The sequence below is a fragment of the Conger conger genome, chromosome 15 (genome assembly GCF_963514075.1).
Source record: "Conger conger chromosome 15, fConCon1.1, whole genome shotgun sequence".
Taxonomy (NCBI): Eukaryota; Metazoa; Chordata; class Actinopteri; order Anguilliformes; family Congridae; genus Conger; species Conger conger.
Genome location: NC_083774.1, coordinates 26512368 through 26540206, shown reverse-complemented (window position 1 = coordinate 26540206; position 27839 = coordinate 26512368). Strand labels below are relative to the sequence as shown.

At 44.9% G+C, this 27839-nt stretch overlaps 1 protein-coding gene across 11 annotated transcripts in view; it reads left to right on the top strand.

Annotated features, from left to right (window-relative positions):
* ppfibp2b (PPFIA binding protein 2b) overlaps positions 1 to 27839 on the top strand; it is a 64419-nt gene that overhangs the window by 24262 nt on the left and 12318 nt on the right. For 4 of the 11 annotated variants that reach the window (XM_061221197.1, XM_061221196.1, XM_061221195.1 and 1 more), the window contains 15 exons: positions 8226 to 8317; positions 9348 to 9456; positions 13312 to 13443; positions 18941 to 19033; positions 19347 to 19475; positions 21134 to 21245; positions 22318 to 22350; positions 23515 to 23576; positions 24665 to 24740; positions 25212 to 25318; positions 25598 to 25665; positions 25958 to 26029; positions 26395 to 26455; positions 27315 to 27356; positions 27618 to 27756. In XM_061221197.1, coding sequence (XP_061077181.1) covers positions 8226 to 8317; positions 9348 to 9456; positions 13312 to 13443; positions 18941 to 19033; positions 19347 to 19475; positions 21134 to 21245; positions 22318 to 22350; positions 23515 to 23576; positions 24665 to 24740; positions 25212 to 25318; positions 25598 to 25665; positions 25958 to 26029; positions 26395 to 26455; positions 27315 to 27356; positions 27618 to 27756 — 1327 coding nt within the window. Of the gene's footprint in view, positions 1 to 444; positions 450 to 4287; positions 4737 to 8225; positions 8318 to 9347; positions 9457 to 13311; positions 13444 to 17311; positions 17516 to 18940; positions 19034 to 19346; positions 19476 to 21133; positions 21246 to 22317; positions 22351 to 23514; positions 23577 to 24664; positions 24741 to 25211; positions 25319 to 25597; positions 25666 to 25957; positions 26030 to 26394; positions 26456 to 27314; positions 27357 to 27617; positions 27757 to 27839 lie in introns of those variants that run through there. The other 7 variants (XM_061221202.1, XM_061221204.1, XM_061221198.1 and 4 more) reach the window with 7 other exon arrangements.

Genomic DNA, 27839 nt, shown 5'->3' with positions numbered 1-27839 from the left:
TTTTTTTTGTGTGTGTGGGGCGGGGGGGGGGTGTTTGGGTGTCTGTGTGTGTGTGTGTGTGTGTGTGTGTGTTTTGACAGCTTCCAAATGCATATCAGCAGACGCTGTTTAAGAGTTCTGCTGTTGCTGTGGTGGACTCAAATGTAATTAGGATTTAAGGTTCAAATGTAATTAGGATTTGAAGCAACAAGACGGAAAGTGTTTTGCTCGGTTGCCCTTTCGCTTGAGCAGAAAACCATTGAGGGAGAATATTTGAGGCTTAGCCACAAACAACTCGTACATGTTATTTAGCTGACGCTTTTATCCAAAGCTACTAACAGCTGACTAGACTAAGCAGGGGACAATCCCCCTGGAGCAATGGGTTAAGGGCCTTACTCAAGGGCCCAACCTAATTGCTTGCGCTCAGTGACGGACAGGAGGAAGCGTGTCCTGGCCCTCCTGCAGAACAAGTGCCGACTTCGGGGACAGCCCCTTTCCGAGCGCAAATTCCGGGGCCCGTGCATTCCGTTAAACGAGAGGTTTCATGTGCCATGCATCCCGCTGCTTCTCGCGCGGGATCAAATGCACACACTCCCCACATATATGCAAGGCCGCTCTCTTCAGGAGGGGGGGGAATGAAATTACGAATGAGAAGGCTGGGGTTCTCCGCAACACGCAACGGCCATGTCCGAAACAGCTTACTTTCTTACTGTCACATACGTAAGTGCACTGGATGAGAAAGTCATGAAGTGGGCAAAAACATTTCTCTAAATGAAGTATTGATGACACACAGTACATATCCATGCCCAAAACTTCTATGTCTTCAGAATATGTATGTCTACTAAACATACTGCTGATTGCCCAACTTATCCATGCTATTTTCCAATGGTGTTGGAAATGACAGGCAGTGACATTAACATCTGCCTGCCCCCCCGCCTCTTCCTCTATGACCTATTGGACTGTGATTGGGCCCAGAGATGACTCCGCCTCTTCCTCTTTGATCTATTGAACTGTGATTGGACCCAAAAATTACTCCGCCTGTGTAGGACCTCCTAAAATGTATGGCTTACATCCTGAAAGGTCTGCTTGCGAATACACTCAGCCAAACCCCAGAAATATGTATATCAAAGTACACTACATTGAGAGAAAATTGCAGCTAATTTACACATTTCTCATCCAGTGTACTCATGTATGGCATTTGTATTTGTCAGCTCTAGAACAAGCTGTAGATGGGAGACTGAGAAAAGTAGGGTAAATGTTTGGGGATAATGGGGATGTGGTGGGTCTGGCCAGACAGGATGTTAGAGAGAACAACTGGGAGCAATACGCATACAGTTTTCTGGGACAGTTCTGTTCACAGGGCAATGAGGCCCCTCAAAATGTGTTGCAGGGAGTGGGCTTGACTTGGTCTTTGTGTGGACAGGAATGTGATGCTGGCATCAAAGGTAGAGGCACTGAGTGGGTAGTACTGTGCGTGTGTGTGTGTTTGTGTGTGTGTGTGTGTGTTGGTTTTTATGGTCTCTGCAACCAATTCACCTAAATATGTACTGACGTTATGAGGACATATTTGATTATGAGAACAGGGCTATCATGGTGTATCCCCCCGAGATGGGTTGTCACCGGAGGTGTCTACGATTGCTGAAGCAAACCTGCACTGTTTGGCAGAGCAGGATTCGACTGGACCATGACACGCCACACAGAGCTTTCCTAATCAGCAAGAGGAAGGCTTGGAGCTTTACGGTCTAGAAACAACACAAGCTTTCAAGTGGAGATCAATTTGCCAGACAAGCGCATTAATAATGAGAAGGAAATCTGGCTTTACCAAGGGCATGCAAGGGCTACACTGGCGTTTTCAGTGGCCATAAGCTATAGTATCTTATAAATTACCAGTGGACCGAGGCCTTCTAAATCCCCCTAGAATCCCTATTCAATTTAACATTCAAAGAGCACCCCAAATGGTGGTTTAGTAGAAATCTATACACGTAATTCATGGCAGGTGTCTACCCGTGTCTAGCTGAGAAGCCTGCAGCAAGGATTTCTTCAGATCACTTGAAAACAAGCAGAACAGAAGCCAGATCCCAGCATGACTGGAACGGCTGTAACTGGGTCACATAGTGCATGCGTGTGTGTATTTGTTGTTTGCATGCGAGCATGCATGATTGTGTGTGGCAGTGTTTGTGTCTGCCTGCTCATTCTTAATGAGCAGTGAATTGTAAAGCCTTCTGGACATTCTAGCTGGCTATGAAATAAAATAAAATCATATTTATAGACTACAGCCTCATTAATGGCTCTAGCTATATTAAATATGCATTTTTATCATTATTTCCCATGAAAAACACTGCAACTAATCATCGTTATCACCCTCTGGCACAAAGCAATGGTTCCAACCAGATCAAAATTGCACAGAGAGGCCACATATAGAGATAATGATAATGTGTATCTGCGGATGCACTAAAACCTATGAGACATTCAATTTCAAGTCCGCAGCAGTCCACCTCCAAGTCAGGAAGTATTGCTACAACTGAAAGAACTTAGACTAAATAATTTGGTGGTTAGCTACCACAGCCCAAACTTATTTTTGTTTGCCTGTTATAAATAGGCTGTTTTACTCAAAACAAAGTCAAAACTTAATGAACTTGGACTGACCTTAAGATGAACTTCACAAGCTCAGTGAATTGTTTCATTGCCTTGTTAAAATGCATTATTCTGCACGGCAGGCTAAAGGCGACAGATCTTCTACAGTCCATATTGGCCTATTCACCATGGTGAACGGAGGAAATTGTGTTTATTATCCTGAGGTTTTTTCATCTTTATTCAGGAAGAGATGATTTATTTTTGTTCAGAAGAAAAATGTGTTTCAATAACAGATGATGCAATATTATGGCATCTTCTTTTTTTAAAAAGAAAAGATTCATGCATACATACTGAATGCGTGCAAATTTCCCTTTTGTGAAATGGCTGGAATTGTACTAATTTGTCCAAGATACTGGACTTCAAACTGAAATCCTTCTGAAAAATCTTTGCATTAACCTAGCAGTTTGTACTGTAGATGTGCATGCATGTGTGTGTGGGTGTCTGCTTGCATCTGTTGTGTGTGTGTCTGCATACATGTGTGTGTGTCTGTGTCTGTGTCTGTGTGTGTGTGTGTGTGTGTGTGTGTGTGTGTCTGTGTCTGTGTGTGTGTCTGTGTCTGTGTGTATGTGTGCGTGTGTGTGCGCCTGCATGCATGTGTGTGTGTGTGGTGTGTCTGCATGCATGCATGTGTCCAGTGCTGTTGGTAGGATAGGAGCAGAGCAGGTGTTGGTCCTGTGGGATTATGGGAGAGTAGGGCTGACAGCCATCCCCACTGCCCTGCAGCTGAGTTGGGAATGTGCAGCAGCCAGCAGTTTGTGGGCCCACATTCACAGGCACATATTTTCACATCACCGCTCTTTTATCGTAGGTGATTGGTGGATCAGCACATGTGAATACATGAGGACATAGACTGGGACAGGCCACCACACTTCTGCAGTGTTACAGCACTGACCCCATCAGAGGAGCAAATTCTTGGCTTCTTAGTTGGCCTGATCCCTGCTATGGCAGAGATCAAAGCAACTGGCAGATAATCTCCGCCCACCCCACCCATTCCGGGCCATCTTTACGCCTCTGAGCTGCGTGAAATGTAGCGCCGTTTCCTGTCGTAGACCCGTTGCCCGACCCCCAGTGCCAGCGGTTGGGCTTACAGAGCTTCAAATAATGGGAAGGTCCAGTTTCCCTCTGGAGAACACTGCCGTGCAGTTGCACTGAGAGGCGTTTAAGACTCAGCTCCACTGACCGGAAAGATCCCAAAGATCTCAAACCCTCTCCCTTCCTTCCCCACCCCCCGCTCAGAAATAACAGATCTTATAAGAGATCACTGCGTGGCTGGGATATATACAGCCATGGGACCCATTGGGGTCCATCGCTATGGCTATGGAATAGTTAGCATTAGCATTTTCTGACTTTTCTTTCCCTGGTTTAAGTCTCTTGAGGAAGGCAAATGGCCGGTGCTCTGTGGGCCCAGTGGGGGGCTCTTACTGGGCTCCCACAGGAAACGGGGCCCAGGGGTAATGAGTTCCAGCCCATGTTTAAACTGAGAGCAGGGACACTGCCCCCCCCCCCCCCCCCTCATAATCACTGCATCCTTCCACAAAAAGAGAGAGAGGGAGTGTGTGTGAGAGAGAGGGAGCATCCCAGAATGTTCTTTTTATCTCTCCCCACAAAAATAACCTCAAAGGTTGTTAAGTTTGGAGACTAAGTTAAGTTAATTAGAGCAGTTCCTTGAGAGAGAGAGCGAGAGAGAGAGAGGGAGAGAGCGAGCGAAAGACAGAGAGAGAGAGGGAGAGAAAGAGAGGGAGAAAAGCCAGCTGGCATGATTTGTGTTCTCAGGCAGCAGGCTGATATTAGACCCTGTCGCTCAGCCTCGCGTTCTGCGCTTGGAACCAGATGCTGCCGGCTCGGGACCAGGCCACACTTTCCATCGCTGGGTTTGTACAGTTGGCTCCCTCCGTCAGCGGGGAGAAGGGACAGAGGCTGGGCGACAGGGCAGGGGTCTACCCCACACACAGAGAGGAGCTCCTCAGAAACGGGAGCGTGGAGCAACAGTGACCTGGCTTTCCGCTACTTCAGCCTCTGCCAGGAAAAGTTGCTGTAGACTTTGGAGAAAGCTGAAGCAAAAATGGGCCTGCAGCATGGAGGGTGACATTGATTTTTACAAGCATTTCACTTGGCTCAAAAAGGTAAGTGTGGTTTCCTGGAGAAGTAATTTTTTTTCTACTGTATCACTTTTTCCAGGTATTTTTCTGAATACTTTGTTTTCAGAGAAAATATTTATTGAGATCTGGGACCATTTTTTTTTTTTCAGGAGAGTGTAATTTTGTGGCAGCAAAAGGGGGACAAAGATCATCTGTGTTTTATTTAGGACGAGTGGGGAAGTCAAATTTCACATTCCTCTTTGAACATTTTGCTCGATTTATTATTTTTGTAAGACTTTTTTTTAAGACCGCTTGAAGGAGAACGAATGTTTTGAATGAAAATGTGGAAGTGAAAGATAACTTCTAATGTTGTGATTTCATTTAGCAGCTAACGAAGGCTTATCTCCTTGAGCCAGCCATTAGTTATACCATCTTGTGGCATCAGAAGTAAACAATAAGGGTCATTAGCCTATGATTTTGTGCAAAGATTCATAGTATAAACACATATATAGAAAAACATGCCAAGTATAAACATATCAAGACAGCTTGGAGCAGAGCAAAGAATTCACTATTACAAGTGGGCTGGAAAGACATAAAACATTTTAAAGAGTACTTTTGAAAACCTATGCACAAGCGGCAGCGTTTCTCTCGGTCATTGTGACTAATGAGGAACTTGAAACAAGCTGAAAGGAATGGTGGTAACTGGGATATGTGACAGGTATTTAGAGTAGGTCAAGAGGATTGACCGCTGCACTCGACAGAGGGGGGTGCAGCGGGAAACGGTTACGTAGCAACGCTCCACCAGAATGGTGCGGTTAAAGAAAAAAGCGCACCTACTGTTCATTGAGTAGATTCAAAAAAGTTCACGCCCCCCCCTCTGAGTATCCTTGTTCTTCTATTTCAATGGGGGATTCAGCAGATCATAGCCTTCATCCAACGCTAATATGGCTTTTTGCAGAAAGAAAGGGCGATCTCCTTCATTCATTTCTCACCCATTTCTGACAGTGACATAGTTATGATTGTTCTGCGTGTACGCCTTTAAGAGCCTCCAGTCAGTGGTCAAATCAGGGAAATACCATGGCTTGCGGGTTGCCTTGAATCAGAAAAAAAAGGGGGAGCTACGGTTTCTATAAATTTTTTCTGTTAACAGTCCCACGCTGCTCAGAGAGCCCTTGTCTCAACAGTGGCTTGTCTCAAAAGAGGAGAGAAAATGGGAAGTCCTGAAACCCGGATGTGTTTTCAAGACCTTGGTTTGATTTACGTGTCTGAGCACAGCATTGCATTCATTTTATGGACCATTTCTACCCATATTGCCGTTATGTGCTGTTAGTAATGGTGGTATCCAGATCCAGCTTCAAACTGTGTCCTGGAGGTTACTGTTAAATTCCTGTGACTTAAAGGAACTTCTTGACTGAGTTTGCATTACAAAGGCCACAAAGATCTCTTCTTGTCAAAGGTTGTTGATTCTACAGAACCTAAATCCATGACAACTGTATTGTAGCTTCAGGGGAATGAGAACTTCGTCTTGCCATGCTTCATCCAAAGGAAGCCCAGTGCAGAATTAGGGCAGTTATGGTGGCATTGGTCCCAAACCAGAGTCCTATTTTAGGCAGAGCTTCATTTGTACTGGAGCAGGGCACCTTTTTTTAAAATCCCACTTGCATTCTTTTCCATTTCCTGATAGGGATTTGTGTACACAATGTATGTGTTTATTGGCCAGCTCATGTGCAACATTTATTGTGTTATTTGTAGCAGTGGATTGAAAAAGCTTGTTAGCCAATTGGCCATTCTGTGTATGAGAGTTTTCCGGGACCCTTGAGCAATTAAACCAATTAATACAGCCAATTAAAAAAGTACTCTGTGATGATATTGTCGTTTGTGCATTGTGTGTCGATACCGTGACCACATTTACTTTCACATCTTTTGTGGTATTTCATGAGCACTGATGGATTCCACCTCTTTCAGGATTTAAATGCGGGAGCAATGCAACACAAATCGATGTGATGCACGGGTTGAAGTCGCATGATGGCAATAGTGCTTTAGTGCAAAACTACATTTACGAATGAAATCCCTTTTATACATTTTTTTTCAACCTCACATCCAATGGAAGGCCCTTCAGGTTGTTTTTCATGTTCCAGTAACTGGGCAGCCTTTTTTTAATCGGCCTTCTGGTGAGAACATGGCGGCTGCCCTGCGGACGTTGACCTGCCTCTGTTTCTAAAATCACTTGAGAGGGAGCCACTCAGGGGCTGAACCACAGACAGCCTTGAGCCTGGGTCTGGGTCTCGGACGCTGCAGAGCGCCGCACCGTTCGGTTTTCGGCCCTGGCTCAATTACGATTTTGAAACTGCCTTATCGCGACTATCACAGAAAAACAGTCGCAGGAAAGGTCTCTATGATAAAGCTTTATGAGTGGTTTGTCCTCTGAAAGTCCAGCAGTGACAAGTGACATTTCTAATCACATCACCCCCCCATTGCATAAATTGGCAGATTGTATGTGACAGCAGCATTTCATTGCTGCTGCAAAGATGACTGCTAACAGGCTAAGTCAGTTTCCATTATAAGGAACGCCTGTGTTTTGCACAACAGCTATTATGACTAATTGTACTTCAGTAAATACACAGACTTCTGTGTCTGAGTGTTACATAATCCTGGCTTTGGAGAATAACATGGGATGCATCTCCGTCTGCGGTCTGAGGCACCTTGGCATTCGGTTTGGGGCAGGTTGGTTCGGCTTCTCTCATGAAGTCAGTTTGTTCAGTCTGCACGTGCGTCTGACAGCCAAACACTTGAAGTGATGATGACGACAGATTTTGCAGTAAACATAAAACACCCATAATCACTCCTGTTACAGTCAAACGGCCAGTGTTTATTTCTTACATTTAATGATCCACAGTTTTCTAGAAAGTAGCTCAGTCTCCGCTATCATGAGATCATTGCCGTTTGTACATTGCATAAACGACAAATTAAACAACATTATTTATATTTCACTTTAAAATTCAAGAAAGCTTACTGATTTACATTTTAAGCAGTAACTTGTTTATGCAGAAGATTTATTTCTCTTGTGAGTGACAATGGCAGTTGTCCAGCCACAATGTTAATTTAACCAAACTTTCAATGTATGGAGATTCACAGCTACTTGTCCCTCTAGTGTTAGCATGCGCATAACGGCCAGCTTTTTACAGCCGCCAGCAAGTTTAAAACACAGCTCTAAATAAAGCCGGGTCTCTCTGCCTCCCTGGGCCCCCAGATAAATCACTTCACCCACCACGGAGAAGCCAGCCGTTGCTCTTTCCTCAAGGCATTAAGGACAAGATTAGAAAACATAAAACTCTCACAAAACGCCAGTGTACCAGAATTGCTATTTTAGTGGGGACTGTAGAGATTAGAGCTGCTAGAAATTGGTGTTTGCTCTTTCAACTTTTCAAATTGCCAATGAAAACGTTGTAGAGCTCGCTGCCGGCTACCCCTCGCTATCACTCAGTGGCTTCCCCTCATTAGTGACTGTTTCTTTCTCTCGCTTCTTCTCTGTAGGTGAACCTCCGGCCTCCCGCGAACAATGAGTCTTATCAAGAGCGCCTGGCTCGTTTAGAGGGGGACAAAGAATCGCTGGTTCTGCAGGTGAGGTACCCCCTTTCACGCCCCCACCCGACCCCCTGACCACCCCCCTACCCAACCCTCGACTACCCCCTAAAGCATTGACTGACTGTTATTATGTGTGTGGTGATCGGGGCTGTTTCGGGTTGAAGCTAAGAAAGAGACTGCCTTTATTCTGTCACATTGGAGATGGGTGTGTGTGTGTGTGTGTGTATGTGTGGGAGGGGGGGTTACCTCGGTTGAACAGGAGTTCATGATTGAGAAGGGGGCCATCCGGAGCCCTTGTTCCCCTGGCGCGGGGGCTGTGCCGTCCTGCCGAATTTAAACAGGGGAGGTTGCCTAATATCACAGCTGTGTGAAAGAGAGGAGAAGAACACTAGCTGTGTCTGTACAGCAGTTGCAGCAGGTCCAGTATCACAGAGCACTGTAATAGCAACTTGAACGCTACACGCGAAACATGCTTATAACACACACCTGACATGTGGTAATTTGTCAGCTCAGAGTATGAGGTGCAGAGAAGGTAGCCTAGCACTCTTCAGTCGTGTTACGGCTTGCTGCGCGGGGATAATCTCTGGATCGGGCTTGTCTGCAGTCAGGTGCCAGCGTCGGCCTTTTTTTTTTTACCACAGTGCATTCCAGCCCCCCTCAGAAAGCAACACCATTGGTTGGGGCGAGGCTTGGGTTGAGTAACTGAGAAGGGGATTGGCTGCAGCTTTCTCTGAAGGTGGTCAGCTCTCCCATTTACCTGCTTTCCGCCGGGTTGACCGGAGCAGTTGACTTCTCGGAGGGCGGAGGGGGGGCATTTCTTCCACAGGGTGCCGCGGAACAGGTCGAGGAGAGGTTGACTGAATCATTTTTGTTGCAGCGCGGTTGCTTTTCCTGACAGAAAGGGTAGCAGGATTTGCTGTAGTGGAGACTCCCGGGGGGGGAGGGAGAGAGGGAGGTGGACTTTGGACGGCCGACTGAGCGCGTGGTTGGGGGAATTGGCGCGTTTCCCAGGCGGGGGGGTTCCTGGAGGTGACGGTGGCTGAACGTTCTCCCTGTCGTCGGGCAGGTGAGCGTGCTCACGGACCAGGTGGAGGCCCAGGGGGAGAAGATCCGGGACCTGGAGAGCTCCCTGGACGAGCACCTCCACAAGCTCAACTCCACGGAGGAAATGCTGCAGCAGGTAAGAACCTCACCTTCACCTCCACACCCAACCCCCGGGGTCAAGCAGTCTGCTGGACTGCTCAAATGAACAAGGGATTTGCCTTTGTTTAGAGGCATTTTATTTATTCATATGTTTCAAGATCCATAAAGATATTAAGATGGATCACTTCATCCTTTACTTCGGACTATAAAAACTGAGGTCTGCAGCTGTTTTACTTGAGACTGTTTTACTTGAGATTGTATTCATGTGTGCTTGTGTCGTGCTTTTGTATTGTATTGAACATTATGTTGTCAGTGGGACTCACCTTGTTAAATAAAGGAGAAATAAATGAAACTAAAATAAGATCAAGCAGTTTGTAGTGCGCTTGTGAAAGTCTTACAAATGCCGCTCATCAGTAGTACATATTACTTTATAACACATTGTTTTGTTTTTACATACTATTATAAATATATGGCTTATCAAATGCGCCCTGAGCAGCTCATGCAGTCGTGTAATGATTCTCAGTGAATCTTCAATGGGTGATTCATTTTGCTAGCGTTTATGAGCAGTTTCTAATGCAGTGGCCACAAAGAAGTTTCATTTGCAGCAAGAACATTTCTACTGTCTTGCCAGAAAGGAAATCACCTACTGTAATCCCCCTGTCATCACATGTATTTTTACATGGAAACATTAGGGCTGACACAGCATGGCGCAATGCATGTCAGCAACCAAAGTCCACGCTATTCCTTCACTGGGCTGTAATGAAGCCACATTTCTGTGTACTATCCCCTTCCGGGCTGTGTGTAACTGTGGAGCCGAACACGCTTGGTCTAGTGTGTGTTTGCTGAACCGTTCTCTCCTGAGGTAAGGTTGGCTGAAAAGTGTGTCGTGCCTGTGTGTCTCACCAGAAACATAGATGAGGTTGAAAAAGGAGAACAGAGCCTCCTCTGTGGTTTGGTTTTGAGACGGCTTTGCTGATTTAGTTTCTTTGACCGCTCCGAGTTAGTAATGGCCGAGATGACTGGATTAGCTTAATCATTCAGTGGTGAGCTTTGTGCTCTGGGTGCGGGAGCTGTGGGCGTCTGTGGGATGATTTTCATCTCCCTATAGTTTCAGGTCTGGAAAAGCATTCGGTGACGTGAGTAAATTCACAGCGTGGGGGCAACTTTACCCTGTTGTAAAATGTCAGGTTGAAATGACCATATCTTGAGCTGGTTAAACCATGTTGAGTATGGAGGTGGTCTCAACTGGTCAACCAGCCACCAGCCGTTTCAAAACCTAGCTTGAGCTGTTTATTTCAGCAGGGTAAAGTTTCCCTTTTCGTAGCACCATTGGGTACATAAATTGTGCTCTTCTGCCATTTTTCAGCTGTTTGCCAAAGGCTTTCCTGGTGTGTGGGAGGCACGTGGTTAATGTGTTTTCGGGTGTTATTAAGGGCCAGACGGGATCAAGTCAAACAGCATGTGTGTGAGCTGAGTTGGCAAATATTGACTTTTCACACAGTGTTGCCGCTGGGTTGGACCGCAGGAATTTTTGATATTCTTTGGCTCCGAGAGAGCTAAAGTTGCACTTCCTTGTGCAGTACAGAGGACTCAAACAAGCCCCACCAAACAGTGGGTGTTGAAAGTTGTTAAAGCACAGAATAGTAATGAGATGATTTGAAGTTGGATTGGATTCTCATGCATAAGTCAACTTTGTCTTGCTGATAAAATTCCTGGGAGGTTCATGAGCAAGAAGGGTGTAGCTTGTAGGCTCAGGGTGTGATTCTGATTCTAAACGAAACCTCTGGAATTCAGATAATTCATACTTAATTTACTTAATTAAGTCAGACTCTGAATAAACAAATTCAAGCAATAGATTAATTTTTTGAGCCTTTTTATTTATTTAACTGAAAGTAGGGGCTTATCCTGTCTTGAATTTCCTGGGCGCCACCATATTTGCAAGTTCACAAAGCATTCAAATCTTGAATTCATGGTTGCGGTTGTTTACATTGCAGTGTGGACATATCTAGAAATCAAACAAGCGCTGACGTATATGTCTTATGACATATATGAGTTTCAATATTTAAATGACCCATTGCGCAGCTTTTGGCTACCTCAAGTAGGCCAAGAACAATATAGATCTAAGTCTTAGCTTTCCAAAATACCCCAAACTTAAAGACGACTGGGTTGGGCAGTTGAAATTGTACTTCCCTCTAGAGTCTTTCAGCGAACTTATCCCTGGTTATGGGTATGCACTTTGTTGTACGTCGCTCTGGATAAGAGCGTCTGCCAAATGCCAATAATGTAATGTAATGTAATGTTAAGCTGTAGGACGAACATCGCTATAAAAAGATGCTCACCTGTGTAGCCACCGCGTAATTTAATTAGATATGAAAGACAATATTAAAATAAAACGTCCCTCTGTTTAATAAGGGGTACATGGGAGTTAATTCCTCCACAGAAACTGCAAGCAGTGCGTTGTTTTGCAACTGCAAATACGCCAATCAGCCCACTTAAGTGTACGTGTCTTCTGGCCTGGAGCCCGCTGCCAAACAGTGCTCTTTCTCTTTGCCCGCATGCTGCAAGCCACATAATGATGCCTGGGAATCCACGGTTTTGTATACCCCCCACAGCTCTCTCCCCCTAGGGCCAGTTTATGAGCCTTCCTCACAGGCCCATAATAAGCAGGCGGCCGGGCATGAGAACCCTCCAGTCACTGCCTTTCTGCCTGCTGCAGGACTCTCGTAATTGGCTCTGCTTGCGTCTCCTCACGTCCTCGTCATAAAGGCAATTGCGAATAATGCTTAGCGTCCTCCGAAGGAGTAAAAGCATTCTCACACACGGTGGCCTCAGAGCAGACTTTTCCATAAAATTCCTTTGCATCACCTTGGCGACCACAATATTTTTGGCGGGTAAGAGGTGGGTGGGGTCTGGTGGTTATTTTTCCAGAGGAGCTGAGAACGGAGGTTTGGCTCTGCCTCGCTGGGGTCCTGCCTAGCTCCACCGGTGGACGAGGTCTATAAGTCACACCTTTAATTGTCCCGTGAGGTCTGACGCGAGGTTACAAAATCGCCCGTCAGTTCTCGCCGTGGCGCCTACACGTGAGCCGTGAGTCTGAAAAGTCATATTTTCCCTCCGACTCCGTCCTTCAAGCACTGGGGCTTCCAGTGCGGGGCCGGACCTGCTGGAAAAATTGCAGATGAACTGCAGATGCAGAGTGCAAACTGAGGTAGGAAAAATGCTAAAGCTGTGAATACCATTCTTTAGGGAGAGGACTTCATTTAAATGTCTTTGCTGTTGATCCACGCCAACTATTTTTTGTTTGTTTGAAGCAGTAGGTTATGCCAGGACTGTGAATTTAAGCTCTAACTATGCTGACTAAAGATTAGCCTACATTTTAGTGTGAATTCCTTTGGACCTGGTAAATACATGGCTTGTATTTACACGCGCAATGCGGTTCACAGTCTGTCATAGTAGTCCTGCACGTGTGAAACTGACGTCTATGATGGTCTCCGATGCTCCGAGTGTCGGTCGGAGCGTGGTGCTTACGTCCACGTGCGTCGGTTTCCGCAGGCCGCTCGGCGAGACAGCCCCCAAACAAGCCCACACGTGAAAGCGAAGCCTCCCCTTCCGCCCCCCGACACACATTTCCTGGTTATTTAGCGGCGCTGAGAGGAATTCAGCTTTCACCCCACTGCCTGGGCCTGTCGCTCACACGCCAGTGACCGGGGCGACAGAAATAGAGCAAGCTCCCGTGTATATTTAGCCCCATTGAAGCCCGCCTCCGGCGTTGTTTCGAGGGGTGACCGTCTGTGCGCCTAGTGGAGCGGGTCGACGCTGAACCCGCTTTGCCTTTTGTGTTTTGCGTGTGTGCTCACGTGTGTGTGTGTGTCTGTGTGTGCGGGCGCTGCAGGAGCTCCTTAGTCGGACGTCGCTGGAGACACAGAAGCTGGATCTGATGGACGAGGTTTCGTACCTGAAGCTGAAGGTGGTGGGCATGGAGGACGAGCAGAGCGAGGGAGACAACCGGCAGCACAAAGCCGAGGTACGGGGGGTCCGGGAGAGTGCGGGGGGCGGAGGGTGTTCCTTCAACCCCACAGGGCGCTTCAGTTCACCCCTCAGCCCTCACGGGTTGTTCAGACAGCAGGGGGGCCGTGCAGATAGCAGGAACGTTTTAGTTTATTGAACGTCGAGTGGGTGGTTTTAACTTGTGCTGAACCATTGCCCGAACCCCAGTTCCTGGTAGGAGCTGGCTTTGATGTGCTCCCTTCTGTAAGATAAAACCAGCATGGAAGGAGAAGTACGTGTGCAAAAATAACATTTGCGATGTCGCAAAGGCGGCTTAAGCACCTGGTAGTTTTGCTGTGTAAACAGGAACCTCTTTGTAACTTTTTTCTATTAACTCTCCACCTGTTTTCCCAGGAATGGGAGTGAATGATACCTCATGTGGGGTCAATTTGTTTGTGTCCAAGGCATGCCAGGGAAATATTTTTGTATGTTTTCGCATTGGACATAAGAGGACCTTAATGCTATGAGCCTAAATTAACTTCCCTAGTTCATGTGTCGAATTATAGACCTTTATAAATGTGTTAAAAGATATGCGTCATCACTCCTTGCCAGAGAAAATTAGCAAGACAAATGTACATCAAACAACTCTGCAACCAAATAGCCTCCTCTGTATTTGGTGTCGGGAACATTTATATGAAAATATTGTTATCATTGGACAGCATGATCTGTGCCAGATTTGGTTTGTATTTCTTAGCCCACTACACAGACTTTCTGTGGTTATACAGCTGTAGGTTGGTTCAGCCAGAAATGGCCCCCACTAGGTCAGACACACACTAGGCACCTGTCCAGTGTTCAGTCACTGACCACCCACAATTCTGTGTTTACTTTGCTTCTTATCCATCCAATAAGGCTAACAGAAAATTATAAAGAACAAAAGCCCCATCTGACCATAACTTCATAACAGTACATTTCATCAAATAGCCAGTTAAGGTTCCTATATGAACTAAGACTCGGTTGAATGGAGCAAGCAGTTCTGATCATTGCCTTGGCACATTTTTTTTTTAATTGCCAATTTCTTTCCTTAACTACGCACAACAAATTTGGGAACAATGACTATTCTTGAATGGTACTTTTTGACCATTTTTTGACCAACGGTATTTGTGACCTGTTACCTTTTGAAAGTCAAAAGTATTGACAGAAAGATGATGAAATGTAATATCATTTTTAAATTCATAACTGGATAACAGCAGAGTCAGCAGCAGCTGTGCAGTTAGCCTCAGGCCCATGAAGCGCTCAGACAGGCTAATTGAGATTTGAGGTTGCTGAGGGTAGCACCCATTTTCCCTGTGTCAGGACTTCGTAAAGAACCCCTCAGGCGATGGCTGGATTCACACATAATTGCACGTTTTGTCATCTCTTCGGGGTCGGGTGTCGGGACGGACAAAATTATCGTTGTACTTCAGTCAGGCTAACATACAACAAACAAACATACAACAAACAAACATCTGTCTGGCTTTAATGCCCCCCTGCTCACCCCTCCTTTAAGAGTACCTTCTGTGGCCTTTGTAATATGCCCTGGGCTGAGCGGTCCCCAAATTACGGACGCCCGTAAAAAGCAGCGAGTCGCCTCCGTATAACCGTTTAAGAGCCTCGCCCCCGTTTGACCTCTGCAGGACTGAGGCATTTAAACGGCCACAATTTAATGTTGAGGACACGCAGACGCCAATATAACAGCCTCGCCCACCCCTCCCCTCCCCACAGGGGGAGACTGATAAGCGAAGCCGGAAATTGCCGGAGACACGAGCGCGGCGGGGCTGAAATGACGAACGGCGAGCGACGGACAGCGGGGGTGATGAGAGGCGGCAGGGCCGCAGGGACCCTCACCCGTCAAATACGCCGATTTAGGATAAACGAAAAAAAACAAAAAAAAACACGGGGGAGCGTGGTTTCCGCGGCGTCGCGGATAATGCCTTTCGAGTGGAACCGCAACAGAAAATGAGGATTCTCGCACATGGCAGAAAATCCACGGAGACCTAAGGCCATTATGCGCTGCGAAAGATCCTGTCTTAACAAGTGTTTTAGTCTCGCAGTGTGACTGAAAATCTTATTCATTTCTCTCAGGTAAAAAATATTTGCTGGTTTTAAGTTGCTGTTTGCTTGAAAAGTGAACTTTTCTTACCCCACTGGCAAATCTTGAAATGAGTAAAACTGTCTCACCTCATAGGGAATATTTTCTATATTTTTGATAGATCACATTTGACCACATTCTGTACATTCTGACATTTGGTCTGAAAACAGCTGAACCTCTTGACCATGTCTACATGCTTTTATACATTTAGTTGCTGCCACATGATTAGGTGATTAAACATTTGCATTTGCAAGCCGGTGTACAGATCTACCTAATAAAGTGCTCAGTGACTGTATGTTGGTACCATTCAAGATGAAGAAGAAGGAATAAGGAATTTGCTCATTGATCCCCCCCCTCATAAATCCCAGCTGTCGGGAGAAGGCGGCGTGGGTTTACGCTGCTGTGGTAACCGAACCCACCCCGCATTTGTTAGATCAACAAACACTCTTCCCATCTGAGACAGCTGACGGGATCCGTTCAGCCGCAGAGAGTGGCAGCTATCCACTCCCGACATTCCACTTTCGCCGGGCGGCATCCCCCGAACGCGCCGGGCGTGCGCGCAGGCGCGAACACGCTCGTTCGCGGCGGCGCGGGTGCAGAATGGCAGCAGGTTCCCTGTGCCCACAGGCCTCGCACCGCTGTCAGTGCGGCTCTTCTGTCGGCCCGTCTTCATTTCCCACAAAATTGTTGCCGGTTGTTCAGACACTTGTGTGTTGTTTACAGAGCAGCCGTGGCGCGTAAATCAATTACATTTTTACACCTTTTCCCCCCAGGTTGCGTTTAGTGTAGTATTAAATGGCTCTTAATTGGTCTGTAGCCTGAGGGTTTTCGATTTATTAACCTGCTGTTGTCCCCGGTGACAGCGGAAGGCTCGAGGCCTAAATGTTGTCTACCGGAAGGCAGAGCGCTGCGCTGGCAAACAGCCAAAAATCGTCGTGTTAGCACCTCTCAAGCACTCAAACTGGATCAGCTACATTTTCTCTGAGTCTGTTACATGGCGAAGAACAATGGTTGCTATTCAATCAACTGTTGCACTCATCTTTGACTTGTATGCAAATGCAAGCATTGCACTCTTTCCTCACACAAATGCAAGTGAGCTTTATTGATTGCTGAAATCGGCAAACTGTTATCGTGGGGGAATTATATATTTTTTTGCATTTAATTGCATGTCAAAATTAAGAACAAATGTTGGCTGGCCAAATGTTTTGCAACCCTCAGGATAAGCAGCACTTGTGCATCACTTTGGAAATGTCTTAAAAATATTTTGGTTTCTAATATTAAAGACTCCTAGCTGAATAATCACAGGGATTGAAATAACAATCCGTAGCAGCTTGAGCCGTTCAGTTTTATTAGAAGCACGCTAGTGCCCTGAACCGAGTCCACCATCAGTCTGTTTCCTCTCAGTACATACAAAGGATACTCACCTGCATCAAGTAAAACCTTATATTAACAAGGAATACATTTTTCACACATATGAGCATTTATACAAACTGTGATATTTATTAAAGTAAGCTAGACAGACAACATTTCAACCTGTATGGAGTTTAGAGGCTTGTCTGTCTAGCTTTCTTAAATAAGTATCACCAGGGAGCATTAATAGCAGTGTGCGGGTCTTATTTAATTTTTTTACCTAGTACCTGCGCTATGTAATGTGTGCTTGCTTATATACTAGCGTAATTGATCCCTTTTACATTTTTTATTTCAGTTTACCTGCTTTCATCGTTGTTTATTTCCTATACATCTGTCTCTCCCTGACACCCTGCCCCCCTCCCTCCAGTGCGTAGTCAATCTGATTAGCGAGCTCCAGGAACAGATGTGTAAGTTTCAGCAGGAGATCAATGCCAGAATCCTGGAGAAAAGGGCTCTGGAGACCCAGGCCGACGGTGGCCCAGAGGAGGCCCCGGAGGAGGCCTCCGAGGGCCCGGACGCAGGGCTCTGCATCTCCGAGGCTGGGGACTCCTGCTGCTGTAAAGGAGAGAACGTAGGCCTCTCCCACTGAGCATGCTCAGACACGTGCACCAAGCAACCCTCTCACCAAGCGCCCGGTGATCTGTTCTGACACTAACCGCTTGCCTCCAGCACCCCTCTCTGCTGTGGGTTTGCCATGGGTGTGGAGAATAGAAGACCACCCTGCTGAAGAAATCAGCTCAAGAGGTTATACACTGAGGTTTTGAAACAGCTGGTAGCTGGTTGACCAGCTCAGACCAGCTCCATACTCAACATGGTTTGACCAGCACAAGCTATGTTTTGAAACAGCTGGTAGCTGGTTGACCAGTTAATACCAGCTCCATGATCAACATGGTTTGACCAGCTCAAGCTATATTTTTAAACAGCTGGTAGCTGGTTGACCAGTTCAGACCAGCTCCATAGTCAACATGGTTTGACCAGCTCAAGCTATATTTTTAAACAGCTGGTAGCTGGTTGACCAGTTAATACCAGCTCCATGATCAACATGGTTTGACCAGCTCAAGCTATATTTTTAAACAGCTGGTAGCTGGTTGACCAGTTCAGACCAGCTCCATAGTCAACATGGTTTGACCAGCTCAAGCTATATTTTTAAACAGCTGGTAGCTGGTTGACCAGTTCAGACCAGCTCCATAGTCAACATGGTTTGACCAGCTCAAGCTATATTTTGAAACAGCTGATAGTTGGTTGACCAGTTCAGACCAGCTCCATAGTCAACATGGTTTGACCAGCTCAAGCTAGGTTTTGAAACAGCAGGTAGCTGGTAATTTCAAGCTGGTCATAGCAGGATTTTACACCAGGGGCACGGGAGCTGTGTGGGTTTTTTATAGGGGTTTTGGCGCCGTCTTTAACTCGCCTGAGCAGTGTGTTGTGTCTGCCTCAGCGGTGTGCCGTGTGTGCATGCGGGTGGCTCCCTAACCCAGCCCAGGCTGTTTTCTCCACAGGCTCTTTGTTGTCGGTGGCTTAAGCAACTCAACTATCGCCTGACGGAGATCAAAACACCTCATGACCGCTCTAGATATGGAGCGTCATTGGGTGTAATTAGCGTCCTGAGGGGTGTGAGCCGACCCAGTTGCCGTGCGATTCACCTAACAAATAAGCCTGGAAGTCGGTGTTCTGGCGTCTCATTGGTGCTCCGATTTTTCATGTCTTTAACTGCACGGTTAAGCAACGGGTTTTTAAATCTCTTTTTAAATGTGTGAAATCCTTTAAAACCCCCCACTGCACCCTGATGTCTTAAAATGTTCTCAAACCCTTGGTATATCCTTAATGCGGAGGTGTACTGACGGATTCTTTCTGTGGTTAAAATATTATAGTCTATAGAAAAACTGTAGACTGTAATGTTGGCTGAACACATCAGGCAGTTTTTGTGTTTGTTTTGATTTTTATTTATCTCTTCTGTTAAAATATCTCAACATTTTCTCTCACTGTCTGCTGACAGGGTCTGCTGCAGGAACTGAGTGTGCTGAAGACCAAAGTGGACGAACTCGAGGGGGAGAAATCCCAGTACGAGAGAAAACTGAAGGCCACAAAGGTACAAATACAGGCTCACCCTGATGTGTAACAGACTTATCTTCCACATAAACCTGGAATAGACTATTCACTTTGTCCTATTTGCACTTTCCCAAAGTACTAATGACTTTTTCTGTTTGCTTGGTTTAATCGGTCATCTCAACACGCAAAATTAATTCTCTCTTTTACATTCTGAAATGTTCATTGATTATTCACGTTCTGCAGAAAGCCCGGCCCGCTCTGTGGTGTTGTTCTCTGCGACGCCGAGTCGGGAGGTGACCTGTGTTCCTCTCTTTCAGCTCACGTTCCATCACTCTGGCTTTCTCTCCCTCCAGCTCTCTATCTCTTACTCTCTCCATGTCTGTTACCAGTCCTTAATGACCAAGCTCTCTAGCCTGAAGCTCACAGTTGAGCACATGCAGGTAGAGAAGGTGCACTGGGAGGAGCGGTGCAGGACGGCTCAGGTGCCCCATCCTTCTCCTCCACACCCACCCTCCCCCAATTATGTAGTCACCCATTCCTCTCCATTTGATCCTGCTGTTGTGGAATCTCATTCATCCAATGTCATGGTTTGACCGGCTCAAGCTCTGTTTTGAAACGGCTACCAGCTCAGACAAGCTTGACCAGCTTATACCCAGCTAGACCAGTTTATGACATAGCTGGATTTAATAGCAGGGCACAGACCCTCAGCATTTCCTGTTGTACTTTTATCCAGGAATCCACCACCTCAGAATTGTAGGTAATGTCCTGCAGTACTATGAAGAAATTACATGGCACAAGGAGTAGTATACTCAATTAAGGTACCGATATACTATTTACATATTTGTTACTCCTAAAGCCTGCCAATTCATTTTTGTAGAGAACAGGGTCTTAATCTCAAAGACCATATATTCCACTACGCTAAAACCTAACACCACAAGGAACGTTAAATCATATTTTTGAAAATATTTTCACTGCAATATTCTTCCAGGTTTCAGGATTTAATGATTGATAAGGATAATTAAAAACATATACATGATTTCGGGTATATGTTTTATTTATATATTTAGCACACTTTGCTAAATATTTTGCTGTTCCTAAGAATATGAAAACCTCAACTGAAGAAGCACTATCTTTAGCACCTTTAAAAAAGCCAGTAGCAAGCGCTTGATGCTGATCAGGCTAGACCGCTCGCTGCAGCTCCCGGTGTGTCCGGACCAAGAGCTAATGAAAGCAACGTGCATGCCTGGAGAGCCGCCCGTTGTTTTTATGTAAGCCTTCCCCTTATACGAAGAGGAAAGGCATTTCCGATGCACAGGCAAGCTTCGGAAACGGCCCATATGTTGGTTCGCTGTTCATCCTTACTAAACTGAGCAGCAGCGGCCGAGAGCTGTTGCTTTCATCTGAGATTAGCGGTCGTTGCGTGACCTACTCCTTCTGTGCGGTCAGTGAGCATCGCCCGCGTGCGTTATGGGGGGAGAACTCGCCGGATCAGCGGTAATGCTGAGGCCCCCTCGTTAAACACTGACACACGGTCGGTTTTCATTGGTTTAGTGAGATTCCTGGTTGCGCACGTGCTCCATCCTATTTAACATCAGTTCTGTGTGGGGAAATCATAGCATTGGCCTACTCTGTCCCTGTAATACATCCCATACGTGTGCTTCCATTGATTTCCCGTCAGGTCAGCCCCTGTCTAACATGCGGTGTTTAGGATCGAATGCTGTCTTCTGGCATGGTGGTGGAGTGATATTTGAATGGATGTCGCAGATGCTTTTACGTCACTGAGTTTAAATGTTACCGTCATGTCTCGTACCCAACCTACTGTTGAGCACCAATTACTATCCAATAGACACCACCTAAAAGAGACCACTGTATGTGTTTTGTTACTGTTGTGTTCAGCATGCTTTCAGTTTGCACTTGCATTGAGGGACTTTTACAACAGCTCCTGATAAATATCAGAATCATATTGTTTTCTTTCAGTTCTTTTAATAAAATTATGAAAAGCACTCCTTGTTAGAAAGACGCAGTACATTACTTGTATTAAAAAACCCGAGGGTTTTAGGGTTTCACCAATGTTTTGACACAACCAGTATGAAATGTAGTATCTAAAATAACAGCTTATTCTTCTTCTTATATTCTACAGGCTGAGATTGCTGAACTTCAGCAACTTCTGTCAGTGAAAGATGCAGAAATTGAGAATCTACACAGTCAACTCATATCAAGAGGACCTGCGTCCAATGAAATTGCAGAGAGAGGTAATTTATCTGAAATTAACTCTTAAATAACTCTTAAATCACTCACTTTTACACAAAGTACTGTCTTCAATCACTCATACCTTAACCTCTTAACCTCTTAATTAATTTACCGTCTTAACTCCCTCATAAACGCAAACCCTTCAGTCACTCACAACTTTATCTCTTCATTCTTAATGGGTCTTTTTTCCAGAAGAAATCAGAACTGCTCAATCTCTTGTTTGCGTGGTTGTAGCTGCACGTATTAACTGTGGAACAACAGTACTTTGTTGTTCCACTTTGTTGTACACTTGCCCAGGCTGGAGTGGCAGCTCACGTGTTTTGGGTTGCAGTGAACGCGTTTGAACCTGACATGCGCACCATGCGTTGGTCTCGTTTTTTTACTGCCTGCTCACCCGATGACATGACCTCACATGTTCTGTGGGTAGAACGTCGGATGTCTGCCACGTCAGCACCTCTCGTGAAGGAACACGTCACACATTCGCTTATTAGGCAAAGCCTTGACTGCAAACAAACAAAAAATAAGTCTTAACAATTCAGTAATTAAGTCTTACTGCAATCTCAACAGGTCTTTTTGTCTTATGTTCAGACATAAAATCTAATTATTTCCTGTTTTTGCTGAAAATGACAGAAAGATTGCCAGTTTCAAGATTTGCCTGGTCAAGCAGGCAATTCAAGCAAAAAGTTAAAAAACTTTTTTTTTAAAACTTAAAACAAGCTAGTATTTTCTACTTGAGAGATAAAAAGATTTTAAGTCTCATTAAAAGACTAAAGTACTTAAGACTTTGCAGTGTTAACATTGTTAAATTAAAGTCTTGGGGATTTCTTCATAATTTTCAAGATTATACATTGATGCCAATGCATCTGAGCAGAGATAAACACTGAGCAGAGATGCAATCTTAAGATTGGTGGATGGACTAGGCACACAGGATTGGAGTATTCATTCTGATTCTGGTTGTGTGGTGGGGCTGCATTTGCTGGTGGTGTGGTGGGAACTGTGTCTAACAGACTGCTTCCTCTGATACCTCTTGTTCCCCCATGCTCTCACCCCCCCCTTGCCCTCCCCCCACTGTAGAGGAGGTGCATAGGAGAAGGCTGAAAGAAAAACGTAAGCTCTCAGTTTATCTCGATACTTCTTCACACAGCGCTTCATCATCCCCCGCTCTCCTCACCCCCCCCCTCCCCCGTCACTGGTGTGTCCCGCATGCTGTCCCCCCTCCCCCCTCCCCCCCCCCCTCAACCCGCTTGTGGAAATCACTCAGGGTCTGACCAAATCGGCAAGGAGAGGAACAAGTCTGGAGTTGTGCTTTTCTCCTTGCTTGATGGCATGTGTTTCGGAGGAGCGAGTGAGTGCTTGTCTTCACTCTTCCAAATTGACAGAGGAGATGCACAAAATGGGCGTACTAAAATGGGAGGGAATTGGAATAAAATTTGCTCTAACAGTCTGCACTTGGTCCCTCGTTGTTTTCCATATACTATAAGCAAACAGCTTCTACTGCAGCTATGTGCATCTCCGGTCTTGGAGGGTCACAGGCTGGAATTCATTCAAGTCCTTAACTTTGACTATTAAAAGCAAGAAAAATAAATCTTCACAGACATTATTTTTTTTAGATAATACTACTTTCTATTGACAAACTCACATTGGCAAGCACTTCATTGTATCTTGCCATTTTTATTACTTTATTACTACATTAGCAAAAAAAGATGTCCAGTAAGGTGAGACAGTTTTACTTATTTCATGGTTTGCAAATGGGGTGAGACAGTTTCACTTAATATTAATTCATATTAAGTTAATATTTTCAAGGACAAATTGACTTTTTTGCAGGGGAAAACCATACGACTGCGTAGGGTGTCCATGCCAGTGCCTGGCTCCGATTGAAACACACCAACACAATAACACCCACACAATAACATCCACACAATAACACCCACACTCTCCATGCTGTAGTCGTGCACCCCTAGCCCACAGCGACACAGAGAAAGGGAGGCTTGGGGAGCAACGATGCGATTGGCTCTCTGAGGCCAGACACTTGGACACAGAGCCTGGTGGCCCTCCAATGTTCCAGTGTGAGATCATGGCACATGACACAGCTCCGTGGCGGCCTCAGATTTTCCCCTGTCTGCGAATACGGAACTGCTGTTTAAACTCAGGTTTAAATGCACTTCCACATGTGACTTCATTAATATGCCTGCGTGAACGGTATCCCATCTGTGGGCTATAAATGGTAAAAACGGTAGAGTGCTGGCTGCTAACTGATATATTCGTTTGCAGATCAGGAATTGCAAAGGCTTAAAATGGGGATGGAGACGCTATTGGTGGCAAATGATGAGAAGGTAAGCTCAAAGGCCTACGTATTTAACCGAGCCACATCTTTACCGCAGAAAGTGTCCATGAATCGGTATTCAAATTTGTTGTCATTTATGTTTATAGTAATTATGTCTAATAAGTTTGTGCGTTAGTTTTATATTCAGAATATTTTGTCAACTTGTCAACATTAGATTGTCAACCTGTGCTTGTGAATAATAAAAGCAGCACTTGTGTTTTTTACTTAAAACGAAGGACAAAGGCTGATTACAATGCAAGTCAAAACTTTCATTCACAAATCATGCACAAACTGCGGTAACCACGCTCCACGTACACGCACAGTACCGCATGTCGTGTTTGTGTTTTACGATCCTTGACGCCAGATGATTAATGCGCACAGAATAAGCTGTGAAGTTCCGGCAGTTTCCAGAAATCACATGCAGGGCCCTCAGCTGTGCCAAACCAGTGAAATTACTGCAATGGAAACCTGGCAAGACCCAAGCAAGCAGCAGCAGCAGCAGCAGCGCAGAAACAAAGATTTCGGTCTTTCCAAAACAAATCAAATTATCTGTATGAAACCTGACATGTATATAAATGAGCCGTATCCTGCCCTTCTCGTTTCGCCGAACTGACAATGAAACGCATACATTTGGAAGTAAGATATTATTCGAAGTGAAGCCAGTAAAAAAAATAAAATAAAATAAAAACCTACATCTTAACATTGCTGAGGAATTAACTGCAAAAGGACAAAAGGATTTATAATATATATATTGTTTAACATGCAAATAAACAGGACTAATGAGTCAACAAACGTCAGAATTATTTAGTTGCAGTTGCAGAGTTTGACAGCCATAGGCTGAGTTTGGAGCGCCGCTCCAGGGAGGGCGGAGGACTCATCAGGGGGAAACTCGCCACATACAACAACAGCGCCCCGATCACCCCCGAGTCACAGTCGCGGTTGGAGACGATGCAGCTTGAAGCATTTTATTTTTACTTTTGAAGAGTTGACTGTTAATTGCCAATGTGGTGCACACTGGATGTTTGTATTGCCGTATTGTACACGTGTGTACCTGAAAGATATGAAAAATAAAGCATGATTGGGTCTGTTTTGTAACAGGACCGTCGCATTGAGGAGCTCACAGTCCTACTAGGCCAATACAGAAAGATAAAGGATGCCATGGCACTGGCTCAAGGTAAAGTAATTGAATTTGTAGACATTGTGAATGGCACTTGTGCCAATCTGAAACACTGTACTTTGACACAGTCAAACTATATTTGGAAAATAGAGCCTCTTTTGTAGATTACTATACAATATTTGTTCAGCAGATGGGCAAAACTGGGTTATCTCCCTTACACTGTATGAATGGAGCAGTAGCTGGTTGCACATCGGAGCCCACGGCCATTACTGCCTATGCATACCTGCAGTAAAACTTAGGACCTGTATATCTGCCTTGCTTTTATGTATTTGCTTACTTTTGTATTTCTATTTTGTATTTGCTGCTTTTAATGCACCTGCCCAGGGACTGTAGTTGAAAACTAGCCATGCTGGCTAAAGTGGCGCATTCGCGGAAATGTTTATCAATGCGCATGGAATAAACAAACGGAATAAAGTAAAGGTAATAAGCTGTTGCATGACACAGTTTCTCCTCTGGGCGCTCTCCCAGGATCCAGTGAGAAGATGCTCTCGGGCAGCAGTGAGGAGGAACTCAGTGGGAGTCTGAAGATGAGGGCCCTCACTCACAAAGCCCACTCGCTGATACTCAGATCAGAGGTAGGGAGAGGCTCATTACATTGCATGTCATTTTAGCTGACACATTTATCCAAAGTGACTTACAGTTGATTTGGCCAAGCAGGAGACAATCCCGGGAGCAATGTAGGGTTAAGGGCCTTGCTCAAGGGCCTACCGGCTGTGCGGATCTTACCAGGGATTGAGCCCCCCTTATGGGTCATAGTCGTGTACCTTAACCACTACGCTACAGGCTACCCACTGTCCACACGGGTCCTTTCGCTGTCCTCTCCCGATTGCTCTACTGATTCGCTTCTGCCACAGGTGTCTTCCAGAGGCTCCTCTCCCCTCCTGGTCTCCCCTTCTTCGGTCCCAAAGGAGATAGTGTCCAGGTGAGCCTGTAGCTTGGCAGTTGGGGTGCAGTTGCCAGAGGTTTTTAGTTTTTTATGTGTTTATACTTTTGCTTTTATAAACATGCCGTTAAAATATTTGGTAAAATATCATTATTATTATTATTATTATTATGTTAATGTCCCAGGGAATATATAGTTCTTGGGAAAAATACCCGTGTCCTCTGCAGGGGACCCAAATGAATGGCTGTGGTGTGAAAAAAAAACTTCTTCCTTTGTCTTGTGTGTGCATCTTGACTCCAACCACCCTCCCCCACCTCTATTCCTGTCTCAGCTGCAGCAGTGTGCAGATGTCCCCCGAGCTTGTGGTCTCCCCCGGCAACACTGGATACCAGAACGGACAGTGGTGAGTGAGCGAGAGAACATGAGAGAGAGAGAGAGAGACAAAGAGAGAGGGGAAGGTTTCCGACTCATCGTTTGACCAGTTCAATTAGCGACCCGCAAATAAAATAAGAACATACCTCTGACCCTGTCACTCTGATGTCTCTGCCTCCCTGCCTGCTTCACTGCTGAGCAACCAACTGTCGCATCACATTAGATTCTCCATAGAAGGAAGGACACCCAACCAACCTACTGCCAGAGGCACCTCCAGGACTGACATGGCTTAACCAGAGAATATCAATAATATACAAATAGTATATAATAGCATTCATTTCCATTTTCTGGTTATTGTTTTTACATTTGTTACCGGTGTGTGTTTGTTCCTGTCAGGACGCAACCGAGGATGCTGTCGAGCAGCTTGGAAGAGTTACAGAGTGGATCCTTGCAGAAGGTTTGGGCCGGTTTCTTTCTTTATGCTTAAGACAATTATTTGAAAATGTGACATTGAACTAATGATGAAAAATCACACTGGTCGTCTTGTCAGTTGCGGAATCTCACAAGTTGAATACTCAGATTGTGAGGATGCCTAAACTAACAGGAACGAACATAAATGGTTTATAGTAATCATATGTGACAGATACTTGGCACCTAAAAAATTGTCAGCGATATATAGGCATGTATTCAATCAACATTGTCTTTAATGTTGACTTTGAAGTAAATGCATGTGTTCAAACTCTGTTTGTGAAGCATTTAAATGATTAGTCAAAGTAAATTTGCCATTTATTATTACTTATTATGTTATTGGATGCCAGCCCTAGTCTTCATGAATCAACCAGTTTAATAGCCATGTTATGACACTCAGTATGACATATATGTGACAGATACTTGGCACAGAAACATAACCAGTGATATATAGGCATGTATTCCATAAACATTGCCCTTAATGTTGACTTACAAGTCGATGCAAGTGTTCCTTTTCTTTGTTCTCAAACTCAGTTTGACAAATTAGTGTTCGTGATTTCTGAACTTGCCAAACTGTGTTTGTGAAGGATTTTTCGTAATGACAGATTATTTCATGAATATATCATGAATCAACCACGATGTTGAAAAAGTATAAAAACTGATTAATAACTGCGTTATGATGATTTGTATAAATGTCTATATAGTTATTTATACAAATCGTCATAACGCAGTTTATTTATACATTTTTTTAAAAGACATTCTTTTTTTTTTTTTTTTTACTAACCGTGTGTCTCTTCTCTTTATTACATGTACTGACTCTGTTCCTTACCACCATTTACAACTCATAGTATGTAGTGGGGAAACCAGTAGAACCTGTTGTGTCTGCAGAGGTATTTCCACTGGATGATGTCACCTTAACCTTTAACCCCTCCTCTTTCACTGATTGTAGTACCCAGGAAGATTAATGACCAATCATTTCAATCACAATTGTAACAAAACTGTCGTTTTTTGGTCTATTTCTCTAATCAATCTAATCAAGATTGTCCACTTATTAATTATTACATTTTGAATTATGCTTTATAAAGCATGTATATGTTCATGAACTAGCTTCAAATATATGCTATTGACGACTGTTTTGCTTCCCACCACAGAATCGCCATATTGAAAATAACAAATACCAAACCTTGCCGGGGAAGCTGTTTCGATCTGGTGAAAATGGAGAGAGAGAAAGTTTTTCGCCGCCGATTCAAAAATCGCCAGACGAGAGCGAAGAGGGTGAATTCAACTTGAGTATGTTTGTTTTCAAGAGATCTTATTTTTAAAAAAATATGGAAATGCTATTGAGGATTCAACTTTATTCTTCTATTTGTGGT